The following is a 14,290-nucleotide window of genomic DNA, read 5'->3' on the forward strand; positions in this document are numbered from 1 at the left end:
AAGCACTGAAATGAGATGACAAACGCCTGACAGGCTGGCCAATTTTTGTTTTTCCTAGGTTCCGAGCACTGAGTTACGACCAGTTGTCTCAAAGCACTAATCTCAGTATTCTCAGTGTCTTACAGGCATAAGCACCTTGAACAAGTCAAGAATGCTGTCTATGGAGTATTTGTTAGAGTCATATTATTATTACTACTACAAATTTTGTACGGTATTAGTGTCAGCCTTGATTATTTTAATACTTTGGCTAGCGACTAGGAAAAAGACTAAAAATGTATGCGTTGTTGTGCTCGGAGACGTGGGCAGAAGTCCTCGAATGCAAAATCATGCGTTGTCCTTTGCAAAGGAAGGTTACGAGGTCGACGTGGTAGGCTACGCCGGTTCCGACCCGCTCACTGAACTTCGGGAACATCCTGAGGTCAAAATATGGTACATGAGGCCTGTTCCGAATTTGCCAGAGGGTACAGACATTTTTTTTACCATTTCCACTGCTCTTACACAAATTTGATGATTAATACTGTTACTTGATTTTGTTTTGCTGTAGGGCTACCTCGTTTGCTATCGTATGGAATAAAGGTGATCTGGCAATGCGTAACCCTTTTGGCAACTTTTTTCACCAAAAGACGTTCGAGTTATTTGATATTGCAAAATCCACCTGGCATACCGACCATTCCAATATGCTGGCTCTTCTGTACGTTGACCGGCGTTCAGTTCACTATAGATTGGCATAATTATGCTTATACTATACAGGCTCTGAATTCTGGGTCTGACGACATATTTGTTAAAGTAACAAGACGTGTTGAATTCTCATTTGGACGACAGGCAAAGAGTAATCTCTGCGTTAGTGAAGCAATGAGAGCAGATCTTCAGAATAGATGGAACATAAGGTAAATTCTTATTTGTAGTTTAATTATTGAGCAACTAGTCTTGCACTTATTTAATTTTTTAAAATTACAATTACAGAGCCAAGGTGTTGTATGATCGGCCGTCTGAAGAATTTCATAGTATTACTCTGGCTGAGAAACATCTGTTTCTATTGAAGTTGAGCAAAGTGTATGAACAGCTGTGTGGCCAAGATCAAAAATCAACAGCATTTACCGAAACTTTGGAAAATGGCGAGATTGCCCTTAGGAAAGAGAGGCCTGCCTTGATTGTTTCCAGCACTAGCTGGACACCAGACGAAGATTTTGAAATATTGATATCTGCTCTGCAAGGTATTATTTCATCCAGGTGTTTAAGGTTCCTTTGATTCGATGAACATTTTCTGAAACATGATACACCTGAAATAAAATATGTCGTTTGCTTTGGCTTGATAATAATTATTACCTATAACGGTTGAATTGTTTGTTTTTCAGAATACGAAACCAACTGTTTGAACCAGGTTCATGGTTTACCAGATATCATCTGTTTTATAACAGGGAAAGGACCTCTGAAAGAATTCTACAGGGCTATCATGGATCGGAAGAATTGGCGGCACATTACGGTCATCACACCTTGGCTGGAAAATACAGACTATCCCAAGCTCTTAGGTAAGCATTAGGAAACTAAAATTTTCAGCAGTTTAATTTAACATGACCTCCACCCCTATAAAAAGCATTGCGTATATTTAGCTAGCGCTGACCTGGGGATCTGTCTTCATGTTTCTTCTAGTGGAATAGATTTGCCAATGAAATTAGTCGACATGTTTGGCAGTGGGCTTCCTGCATTTGCATATAACTATAAAGGGTGAGTTTTAGCTTCTCAATATGAAAAGTATGATGAGAATTTTCAGTTACTCATGTTCTTATTTATAAATCGTGTTTTATAGTTTGAACGAGTTATTGGTACACGATCGCAATGGCATGGTTTTTTCTGATAGCAAGGATCTGGCGCAGTTGTTGATAAAATGGTTTCAAAATTTCCCTGACAATGAAGAACAGCAGTTCAAGGATAAAAAATTCCGTGAGCAATTAAAGCTTTATCAAGAAGAACATTGGCATAATCATTGGTTGAAAAATGCAGCACCTCTTTTTACATGAATGAGTTATGTACTCGCCTTTTTATCAGCGAACATTACTTTCATTACAATTACGCTGAACGTATTTGTTTCTTTTGCAATTGAAGCAAATCATTCACCGCAAAGCGAAAAAAAAGGAACTGGTACGATTATTGCCAAACTTATCGCAGTTGTATAAGTAACTAATTATCACTCAAGGTTGGTGTGTTTTCTATGAAATAATATGATTAGTTTACTATTAATAACCGAATTAACATTATAATTATGTCGAAGAAGTTCTATTTATTAGAAATGAAGTTATTTGACAAAAATTCTAGTGTACTACATACCTGTGATTTTTCTAACAATATATACAAAATAGTTTTTCAATGCCTTGGAGTATTGAGGCCTATTTTACACAAATACGTTAATATTGAAGAGCTGTGGGTGCGCAAATTTTTTTTATCGACCTTAATCGTAATTGCTTTAATCGTTGTTTTATTTCACAGAGTATAATCTCGTTTACTTAACTTTGCTTCAGTCCATATTAATTATTAATTTCGAATCAAATATATGTTACGTTTTATGTTGTATTTAGAACGTTTTATCCATTTTTATTTCCCCTATGTAATAAACAGCATCCATTGGAATACATAGTAATAGTGTATAGATGAGCAGACACGAACAGTAGCACCGTCTTGTTTCAAATATGAGTCCAGGTTTTTGATACTGTATATGACTGGAAGACTCTATTGACTTATATCCAGATGTCCCTTATTTAGGTATTATTATAATATGATTTCTGATACGTAGTTTTGAAATCCAAAATCATCTTATATTTGAACCAATACAGTATTTATTTAAAAATTACAACTAACCTTCATTGTTCTCATTTTCAATTGCGACAACAGTTGCCATTAATTTTAGATGTTTCTTTTTCTTTGTAGTGAAATGCATGAATTATTCCAAGTTTGAAAAGTCATATTCATGAAAGGCCGAGCCATGAGCAAAGTTCCTGATCACATGACTGGTAGAGCAACATTACAAAAAGAAAGGTAGTTAAAAGATTATGTTTTTTGTTACAAAGTTTCATTTATTTACTGACCTTCCGAATTCACAAAAATGTTTTGTAAATGGTTGCGGCAGATGGTATTGAAAGAAATGGGTATAATATTCAAATATTGGTAATAATACGATTATTTGTAGTGCTACAATATGTATGTTATACATATACATATGCATATAAATCAGTTTCATTTTCGTTGAAATAATTTCTGGTAGACTTCCTCGGACGAAGAAGCAAAACAGGATTGCGTAGAAAAATATGCGAATTTATTCCGCGGTGTTTTAATTTTTAGAATCAGGTACTCCCGGAGGTCTTCTATTACAGCCTTTACACTAATAGCCGTTCGATTTCTTGTTGGATAGCCAAAATCTGTGGCTTAAGTTGAGATCCTTCATTTACTGTTACCGAGCAAGCAACCACAGGTCTGGAAACTCCGCAAGCTCGTCCGAGAGCTTGCTTGCTACGAACAAAGACATAGGGAACATTCTTGTCTTCGCAGAGTAGCGGAAGGTGGAGTAGGATCTCCAGAGGTTCTGCATCTGCAGCCATCACGATAAACTCTGATAGACCTCGATTAAGAGTCTTTGTAGCTTCGTTTGCTCCTTTGCGAAGCTGCTTGTAGTTCATTGCTTGTTGAACCAAATTCAAGATCTTTGCTGTCAGAGTAGCATCGGCCAGCGGGTATGCTTTCGGGTTCACCTGATCGGTCTGTAAAATATTCATTTATTAAATCAAACGCGGTTGTGGTCAATTCTATTCGCTCGTTTACAGCTCTTCGTACGGTTCACTGCGCATCCACGTGCTAAACGACATAACCTCTTGTCGATAGCGCGTTGACTGTGTAATTTGTATTGGATGTAGTTAATTCGGTAACACGTGACTGGGACTTACCATTTTTTAAATATATCTGTTACTGTGAAATGAAATGAGGTATCGAAATACCCGGTTATAACCTCTCGGCGATAAATTGTAGAAATCGCTTCACTGAGGAACCTGGAACTTTGCCGAACGTTGCCGCGTTTCTATTACGTATATTTGTCGTTGACTGAACTACGCATGCACAGGAAGTATTGGGAAATATAAGCATAGAGTATCAGTCTACAGTGTGTTGCTTTCATCTGTAAAAGATCGCGCCACTGCTCCCGCAGCATATCGCCGTCCTGAACTGAAACTACGCAGTGCACTCGTCTGCGGCATGATACCTTTTGAATCGAAGCTTTTAAATGCCTTCTTAACCGGTTGAAACGAGTTTGAATCCCTGATTTGAATGGATAGTAAATGGACACGCGATTGATTTTCGTTTGTGCTTTCATAATGGTGTGAAATGAAGAAAAAAGTCTTAGTTGCAGATCTTGGAAAATATATAAAAAATATTGTAGTACTATCAAAATTGTAGTACTTTAAGAGATTTTTCGAGTGTATGAAAAACATGTAAAACGATATTTAATTTCACAAGATGCATGACAAAAATTTGTACCAATTCTTAATGGATTTCTAAAAAAAAAAAACAAACGGACGCGTCAACGTTTGAATGATAAAATTTCTAACAAATTTTTACAGGACTGAAAAGAGATTTCTGATCGAACTAACCCCATATGGAATGTGCACAAGAACGTTATTCTCGAGGAGCTTTGACCTTGGTACACCGTATGTATGTACATTATTTTACCATAGTCTATGAATGAACTTTACTCCGACCACTCGTAGAGCTTCTTAAATTATTGAATTCTAAATGTACACGTATGTATGGACAATATGCGTCTGGTTCCCTATGGTTCAAGATAAAAAACGACGTGGGTGTATATGCATCAGTAAACACGGACTAAAGTTGAGAAAACCAGATAGCATTTTAGACTGTACTCAACAATCGTATTATATCGTGAAGAATACCCTCTTCAGTCTCTCTAGAACTTTTCACTTATGCAAATTCGCATTCTCACAAATATTGACGGTTGAATGTACACTGAGGGTAAGAAATTCTTGAATCAACAAAATAGATATTGTTGGTGTCCATTAACTTCAATTTAGTATTCCTTATTTGGTTTAAATACGATGACTTCAATTCAACAATTTCGATTTAATTAGTTTGTCAAAATGATTCAGTCAAGTGAATTCCTTAATTCAAAAAAAAAAACCTTTCTTATCGCGATCGAGTGAAGTATCAACTCGAGTGAACTTTTTCACGTGTTTCCGAAATTGAGTCAACTAAATACCAGTTCATATATTTGAAGTTTATGTATTGTTCCTCCAACTCGTATGTTTGCTGACAGAAAAAGTTAGATACTTCAAGTAAAATATGTATATGAATCTAGCAAACAAAACATTTACATCGATAAATGCCACACTTTGTTGATCCAACCGGAGCTTAGTTGGCGTAACTGGTTGAATCAGTTGCACTAATTTGTTTACGAGGTAAAAGGAAAACCACATGCTTCGAAACACGCAGACAATATATTCATCGTTAACGTCAGTATACTAGTATTATAAGCGTAGTATTATAAGTAGCTTCAGAGATAGTTACAAAACCGGGTAGTCGGCCAAGAATTTGGTTACGGATAACCTAGGACAAATTAGACATCAAGCCTATAACAATTAAAGGGAACGTTATGCCATTATTCAACTCATCGAAATTGATATTGACGACGCGTAATTTAAAACTACTGAACATGTAAGGTTTATGTATGTATACTTCCTCATATTCGGCAATAATCTTTCGAGTGTGCCCTAGTAATGTCAAATTATCAAGTAAATTCCATAAAATTTAGAGTCAACAAAATTATAAAAAACATCATTCGAAGAATACATTTTGTGCATTTGAATAATTCTAATGTTCAGTCAATTCAATTTTTGTAACAACAAATTTTATTACTTCAACCATTGAACTCTTGACTCAACAAAACATGAATTTGACTCAACAAGCTCAATTTGTTTTGATTTCATATTTTTAAAACAAAACGATTGAGGTGCGTTCCATCACATTTTTAGTCATTACAATCGCAGATTTTTTTCATTCAAAATTCACATTATTCCAAGGAACTCATGCTGTGATACATCATACATGGTATTAAAGTCATACATCATCATACATAGTATTAAAGTTCGAAACCAAAGTTAGGATGTCGGATGTTCGGATTTTCAGAAAGTGACGTCATCCAAATTTTTTTTTTCTTGACGTCATCAATCTATATAGACGAATATCAGCTAGCCGAATTCCTCAGTCTGGAAACAACCGCGCAATAGAGCGGACGTACGAAAATCGCGCTCCGGAAATTTTGAGTACCGGGTTCTCAACCTCCTGGATCTTGCGCTCCGGGTCCGCTTCCTGGAGCCACTCGACTTCCATTACAAGCGATCCGTGGTTCCTGCGCTCCAGGTCCGCTACCTGGTGCAATTCGACTTCAGGGACAAGTGGTCCGTAGTTTCTGCGCTCCAGGTACGCTATCTGGTGAAACTCGTTTTCCAGGACAAGCGCTCCGTAGTTTCTATGCTCCAGGTCCGCTACCTGGTGAAAATCGACTTCCAGGACAAGCGCTCCGTAGTTTCTACGCTCCAGGTCCGCTACCTGGAGAAACTTGACTTCAGGGACAAGCGCTCCGTAGTTTCTGCGCTCCAGGTCGACTACCTGGTGCAATTCGACTTCAGGGACAAGTGGTCCGTAGTTTCTGCGCTCCAGGTACGCTATCTGGTGAAACTCGTTTTCCAGGACAAGCGCTCCGTAGTTTCTATGCTCCAGGTCCGCTACCTGGTGAAAATCGACTTCCAGGACAAGCGCTCCGTAGTTTCTACGCTCCAGGTCCGCTACCTGGAAAAACTTGACTTCAGGGACAAGCGCTCCGTAGTTTCTGCGCTCCAGGTCGACTACCTGGTGAAACTCGACTTCCAGAACAAGCGCTCCGTAGTTCTGGCTATCCAGGTCCTTGACCTGGTGACTTTTGACCTTCAGGAATAATTTTCTGTAGTTCTGGCTGTCCAGGTCCTCCATCTGGTGGATTTTGACATCCAGGAAAAGAGCTCCGTAGTTCTGGCTGTCCAAGTTCTTGACCTGGTGACTTGACTAAGCGCTGCGTAGGTTCTCCGCTCCAGGTCCGCTTCCTGGTGAAACTCGACTTCAGGGACAAGTGCTTCGTGGTTTTGGCTGTCCAGGTCTTTGACCTGATGACTTTTGACCTTCTGGACTAATTTTCAAGTTTACAAGTTTGATTATTGAAAACGTCATGTTTTGTACAATCGAACCAATATGCATGCTTCAGATAACATTTTGAATCGGAAAAAAAACCTAACGACCAGGATCAACAAATTGAAATTGGTGAGTGGTTGGCATTGTATACATAGGAATACATGATAATAACGTCGTTCAATTAGAGCTAAAATTGATGTGCGTCGTGTTTCAAATCTGTTAGGACTTAGGTGATTGTTCTGTGATATTTTTTGACGAAATTTATTGTCATAAACTCACAATACGTTATACTTACATGCATGTATAAACGTGATTTGTAGGATTATATAGAAAAAATCTTACGGGCAGATTCGGTTTGCGTCACATGCACAAAAACAGTGTTTATTCTGTATACTGTGAAGCAGATACCAGAATTTTTTGGGGAGTCATCGTGCCCCAGTCTCCCCTACAACTATATCATCTGGTAAAACACTGACAACGAGTAAGCGAGCGCACAAGCACAAAAACCAATTACACTAGGCATCCGACCCTGAGCGAGCTTTAGCGAGCGAGTGTTTTAATCTAGTCATGAATAAATAGATAGCACGATCATTCAAAAGCTTGATTCAATTCTATATTAAATTGTCAAAAGTATTTCGTCCGACAAAAGTATTATCTTGAATGAAGCAAGTATTGTGTTCGCCGCTTTTGACTACAGCATTTGTTGTTAGTTGAATCAAACGAATATCACTTGACTCAATTAACTCTTTCCCTCCGTGTACTCATCATATCTTACCGTGGAATTTATAAAAATTATTTCACTTTCCATGTCCTCGAAAATACCCTATAGATTCAAATAACTTGTAGGATGGTGTTAATTTTTTCTCTGCGAGGCCCCACCGTTTTATTTCATAGTCACAATGAACAATTTTCATCTGCACCATTAAATCAATTTTATGTATTGTCCTACAATTTGGACAATTAAAATTTCGCTACAGAATTGCGCAAACTCCAAAGCAAAGTAAATATTATGCTGAACTTCTTGCATCGATATCGGTTCTTTCCAAAGCTCTATCAATCAACGCACCCTCTGTCTGTATGAGTTTTCATTTTTGAGTAAGGATCACATGTGCTTTTTGGTGTGCGAAAAGTCTCTCTTTCCGCTACGTCTATCGGTAGATCTCGTAGCTTAGCTCTCTGCAATTTAGCAGCCACGCTGTAGGCGGTTCTAAAATAAATGAAATTAAATCACTGACTGCAAGTCACCTGACACACCAAATACCCATGCACATATATGATATATGCATAAGAAACACTTTCGAACTTACGGCAAGGGTTTTGGCTCGAATACTCGCTCCAGAACGTACGCTTGAGACTCCGTCATACTCAGGATGCCGAGTGAGAGGTCGGAGGCTTTAGAACTCGATGAAATCGATCTTGAAGGATCTTTATGATTTATCGTTTCCGGACTGACCAGGGTGTGACCTTATCGCATAAAAGGCGTGGTTGAAACATCGAAATATACGCGAAAGTACGAAAGGTCTGGTAATGAAATCCTTTTCAATCGCATACTATCGCTTTGAATTCCTGCGTCTACCATCGGGGTTATTTTGAACCGGAGAAAGGATGTCGTTTCGGTTTCCAAACCGCTATGATCGTAGGTAGATTCGTTTAGGGACTCCGTTATCCCCGGTGGATAATTCTCGGGGTACCGGGCTCCACCGGGTCCCAGAGGATGGGAAAGACGGATGAATCTATCCTCGGAGAACGCTTCACTCCAGGTCTGATAATACCCGGGTATTTTGTCCGGTAGGATCATGCTATTACGACCAACTTCTAAGGGGCTTGATTCGAACGCTAATTTCTTTATTGAATTATTCTGTAGATTCTGCCGGTAAGCTGATACAGCTGTGGCCATAGACGCAGAGATTTTTGAGAGCCACTTTTTATGCTCATTAATTTGCCACTCCTCCGGTACGGGCGGCTTTTTGCCAGCGGCGATCATTGATATTATCGTATCAGCTGTTGGACCTTTTGCCATCGTTTGTAGCGGCTCTGGACGCGGTGGCTGAAACGTGTATGATATTTCATAGTGTGCAGTAAGAATGTTGAAATGGTATGTACATTGCTGTATTGAGTAAAAATGTTTACACCTCTAGAGGTTTAAGTTTGTTTTTCAAACGAAAGTTCACGCTGACAAATTTATTATACAGCTTACGAATAGATGTGGGATAATTATTTTTTGGGTTTCCTTTATTCCAATAAAGAGGTTTTGTATAAAACCTATCTGTATAACCAGTTATAGTACATGACAGGAAATTGGCATTGGATGTACACATGAGGATATTAATTCAGAGAGGGTTAGTTATTTTACGTTGGCGACGAAGATTCAGCTTGCAGTGCTAGTGTCAACCGGCCGCTACGTCCCAATCTGCGTTACCAACGTAAAATAACTAGCCGTCTCTGAATTAATATCCACACGTGTACATTGTATTTCAAATGGAAAATAAGGAGAACAAAGTGAACGAAATACCGAATGAAATTTTTCTCACAATCAGTGCAAATAAAGGCATTTTGAGTCAATGTTTTGATTTTAAAGTGAAAGGGTTAAACGCACCCGCGGTATCGAAGAGGGAGGCTTCGTCGGCCGTCGACGACACTGGAGACGAGCGGCGTCGGCATAAATAGACAAACCAGCGATGGGTCCAACGGCGCCCTCGTCCCTCGTCGCCCCGAAGGCTGGCATAGGGCGACTGTTTCGTCGAGACGTTAAAACGGTGCAGGTTCTCGTTACGTACTGCTTTCTTGGGGTTGATTGTGAATTGAGGGCTGCTGGATGTGACGGGTTTTCACGGTACGTGCTCGGTACAGCGTTCGGGTAATTGGCGCCGGCACGAACGATCTCCATCCGAGCAGCATCTTTCCTCGCAGTAACAATTTTCGGAGACGAGTGGTCGGCGAATGGCATGGTTATATAAGCTGACGGAGGTTTCCCCGACGGAACAGGTTTTTTATAGCTTTCGGAAGATTCTGTAGCAGTGCTCTTGCAAGTCGGCTTTCATCTTTGTCCGACTCCATGGTTTTCGCACGTTTTTAACTTTTTACGGATCACGATCATTCGTATCGTCACGTCTAACTACATTTTTTCGTTTTATTATTTCCTTCCTGCCAGCTGATTTTTCCGCATGCCGTTCAATCGTTCCTCTTTTCTTTGAACGTTACGATAACGGATAATAAACGCCATCGGCTGATGGACAATTGAACGAGGGATAAAATGGGGGTGAAAATTATACTTTAGAACTTTATGAAGATTGAATTACGCATTATAGTGACACAAATCAAGGGTATAATAATGTATTTGTACATACATCGCTTACTGCAAAAAATTCATTATTTATATTTTTGGATTATTCTTAAAAAACGAATCTCTACGACATTGCGGGATGAAGTCAATTGCAGTTCCGCTACTCTTTTTGTAAATTGATCTGCCATTACAGACGTTTTAACGAAATCATTGACAACAATTTAGTGTGCTCAGCTTGGCCAACTGTAGTTTCAAGTATCTACACACAAGTGGCTTCTACGAATAGCATTGATAAACTGTATTTGAGGTACTTCCTGTACCGCATTACTATCTATATACGCATAGATAACGCGTTGTTTGTCTTCCTTCGTGGAAAGGATTGAATTATATTTGACAGGCAGTTACATGTCGGTGGTATTAAAGCTGTTCGTAGATGAGTGTTACGAGTCAGTTACAGACTGCAGTCCGTTGATGTGTGTGAATAATAGTGGATTTAAATTGATGATAAGTCGTACAAAGAACGTTTACCGTCCGCTCGAGCTAGGCAAACGTTATCTCTGCCAGCGACAAGAGTTCGTTGTTTTGGAATCTAATCTTACTTGCAAAAACGTCTTAAGCGTGTGTCGATAACTTGCGCTGACGCTAGAGAGCAATTTGTTAACTACCGAGATTGCGTGAACGGTTCTAACCCGACTCTACAAATACCGGTAAAGTATGGATACCGAGTTTAGTAGTTGACCTGGCACAATGAAATCAGCACTCTGCTTATTGCTCGGTCTATTGGCTCTGTGTTTGCATATTTCTGATGCTATATCTCTCTCTGTAGTTGAACGGACAGATTATTTGAACGATCGACCGATCATCGGTGAGTATGACAAGTAATAGTGGGGAAAAGAAAATAGTGGAAAAAAATGAAATCAGAGATTTCTAGTGTACATTACTGAATCGCTGTGTATAATGCTGTCTATTTATCAACTGGTTGCATAACTCTAATCACGTTGCATCGTTTATCAAGGGATTTTGACGCAGGAAATCAGCTACTCGCTTAACCTGAAGTATCCGAACCAGTACGAAAGTTATATCGCTGCATCTTACGTGAAATTTGTCGAAGGTGCCGGAGCTTTAGCCGTGCCAATATGGTAAGAGTTATTTCGTAGCGTAATAACGAACATAGCTGGATGCTCTAGAAGCGCATGTGCCTGTGTATCTGTGTGTGTCACGATCGTGAAGCGCGAACAGCGGTTGTACAAAAGTCAATTAACATGTGGCCGATTTTCGCGCGAAATGTTGCCCACACAACGGATATTTAATTACCAGCCAAATGCCTACATAAAGCGTACATTAATTCTCTGTTTGACAGGATCGGCAAAGACGAGTCTTACTACGAAGACATTCTCAGCAAAGTAAATGGGTGAGAAATGGAACGATATTTAACGCTACCTTTCCACGTGACCCGGATTCTCTAACGCAAATCTTGGTTAATTTTCAGCGTTCTTTGGCCAGGTGGTAGCTCGTATTTTAACGTGAGCGATGGATATGCCGAAGCTGGAGCGATTATTTACACGTAATTATACGACCACACTGCCATCATCTGACGTAAACGTCAAGTGAAGGTGTAAAATGATAATTTCTTGATTTAATTTTCCACGTCATGCAGTATCGCTACAAGACTCAACAATCAGGGCGACTATTTTCCAATTTGGGGTACGTGTTTGGGCTTCGAATTGATGACTTATGTAGCGGCCGGTGGTATCGAGCATCGAACCGATTGTTCAAGTAACAAACAGGCCTTGCCTCTGGAATTCGTATCGGGTGAGTGAAATCCTTGAGCACCTAATTCACACGTGGAAATCTATTTTTGGTCATTAGGGTAAACCGTGATTTTTCTGATAAGTATTTACTGACTACTATTTGTTCACGATAATTGCGAAATCATGAATCAGAGTACAAGTTTGAGGAATTGAAGTTAAGTAGATATCGATCGTGATACAAGAGACTGATTTTAATCTGATATCGTGCGTTTTTTGTGATACCAGTTTTGATATAGAAATTTTACTGTCGTATTTTATCAACAGATTTCAAATCTAGCCGGATGTTCGAAAATGCTTCGGAAAAAGTAATTGATATTTTATCAACTTACGACGTAACGGCAAACTTCCACCAGTACTGCGTCACTCGAGATGTTAGTATGCAATGTTTTTTTACAAATTGTAACTTGCTGGCAAATGACTTTTAAAATTTTTGCAATACGTTCTACAGGACTTGAAGAAAGTCAATCTTACTTCGGTGTTCAGGGTAATGTCGGTTAATCACGATTGGAACGGGCTTGAGTTCATATCCACTATTGAGCACGTCGAGCTGCCTTTTTACGGGATACAATTTCACCCTGAGAAAAATTTGTACGAATGGGTAGCTAATAAGAATATCCCGCACAATCCAGAGGCTTCACTCGCGAGTCAATACTTCGCCAATTTCTTCGTTAACGAGGGTAAGGAGATGAAATTTTGTTCAACTGTCTTGGACTTGTAAAAAATGTCATTTTTTCTAGAAATTTAAACGTACATGGACTTTTTTCTTTCAATGCATTTATTATTTTCAGCGAGGAAAAATTCACACTCCTTTCCCAACGGCGCTGACTTGGACGAACTGATATACAACTATCAGATCACTTTCACTGGGCGAAAGAATTCTTCGTTTATGCAGACTTATATGTTCACGAATCTGACGACAACAGATTGAATTACTGTCAGTATGATTTTCGAAATAGAAAGAACTTTAATTAATATGGTAAAATGATATTATGTTCGCAACTGAAGAAATGGATTTTTGGTGAAATGGACGGAGAAATATAGCTGGTGGAGTAATTCAAAAAGAAGTAAGTTTTTTCATTGATGTTGGATGTAAGAGTCTTCAAAATTTATCTATTACTGCCGGAGGTAAATTTTCAGTTTTATCTCATTTCCGCAATTTTCTTAAAGTATGACTCACTCAATGCTGTTCGGTGGGATACGATCAAAGGAAAATTCGGAGTATCAGGATTTTCTTGAATTTGATTAATTTTTAAAATGATCGTTTGGTTCGAAAAGTGTTTGAAACAATCGCTACTGAACGTGTAACTTTCAGTTTGAGTCCTGAACAAAATACAAAGTGTTTGCTCAAAGTTTAATACGCGTACATAAAATACAAGTTGCGTAAAGTGGGTGGTGACAATTTTATTCCGGAATTTTTGTCGCGACGTAAAATCTATTGACCACTCGACTGTGCAATCGTGCTTAAAAACGTGACTCGTTCCCGAAGAAATAATGTAAGAATAATAACAATAACTACAATAACGATAGCGATATTCATTTCAAAGCATTAAAAACAACGCACCCTGCACCGAATAATTGTATACGTGAACTTACCTACCACACACACAAATCGTACCCAACACACAAGTCTGGGCAAACTTTTCCATCACGGAAAACGTGACGCACTTACAAAGCTTACCAGGTGTTCCCAAACTTGACTAATTGCTTCTAACAAGTTGATATTTCTTTCAAGCCGGTAGTTCAATGGGTTTTTAAAATCCGCGAATATTCCAAGTCTCTTGTACATGGAAAATTCATACCTTTCATTACACCGTAAGCAAAGCTTTATCCAGCTTACTTCGTGATTAAATGATTAAAGTTCAGATTTCCTGCGTTATTCAAATGTATTACGTCCATTAAATCGTGTTTACGGGAGCAGAAACTGGGAAGAAGTGCGACACGGGGGATGAAGCGGTTCCGATTTGCGTGGAAAACAAAA

At 39.0% G+C, this 14,290-nt stretch overlaps 2 protein-coding genes across 2 annotated transcripts; one reads left to right on the top strand and one right to left on the bottom strand.

The window, feature by feature from the left end:
• The first annotated feature begins 85 nt into the window (after window positions 1-85).
• On the top strand, window positions 86-13,376 carry LOC124296999 (chitobiosyldiphosphodolichol beta-mannosyltransferase-like). Its single transcript, XM_046747537.1, has 14 exons — window positions 86-461; window positions 545-887; window positions 964-1,214; window positions 1,356-1,529; window positions 1,611-1,725; window positions 1,808-1,982; window positions 11,327-11,366; window positions 11,517-11,640; window positions 11,862-11,912; window positions 11,991-12,065; window positions 12,159-12,313; window positions 12,577-12,683; window positions 12,761-12,989; window positions 13,101-13,376. The coding sequence occupies exons 1-14, from the start codon at window positions 152-154 to the stop codon at window positions 13,238-13,240; spliced, it is 2,289 nt and encodes a 762-aa protein (XP_046603493.1). The 5' UTR covers window positions 86-151; the 3' UTR covers window positions 13,241-13,376.
• On the bottom strand, window positions 2,348-4,122 carry LOC124296995 (NHP2-like protein 1 homolog). The gene is made up of 2 exons (XM_046747532.1): window positions 3,933-4,122; window positions 2,348-3,749 (listed from the first exon to the last, which is right to left on the bottom strand). The coding sequence occupies exons 1-2, from the start codon at window positions 3,933-3,935 to the stop codon at window positions 3,369-3,371; spliced, it is 384 nt and encodes a 127-aa protein (XP_046603488.1). The 5' UTR covers window positions 3,936-4,122; the 3' UTR covers window positions 2,348-3,368.
• Window positions 13,377-14,290: the final 914 nt, after the last annotated feature.

The sequence above is a fragment of the Neodiprion virginianus genome, chromosome 2, assembly GCF_021901495.1.
Source record: "Neodiprion virginianus isolate iyNeoVirg1 chromosome 2, iyNeoVirg1.1, whole genome shotgun sequence".
NCBI lineage: Eukaryota > Metazoa > Arthropoda > Insecta > Hymenoptera > Diprionidae > Neodiprion > Neodiprion virginianus.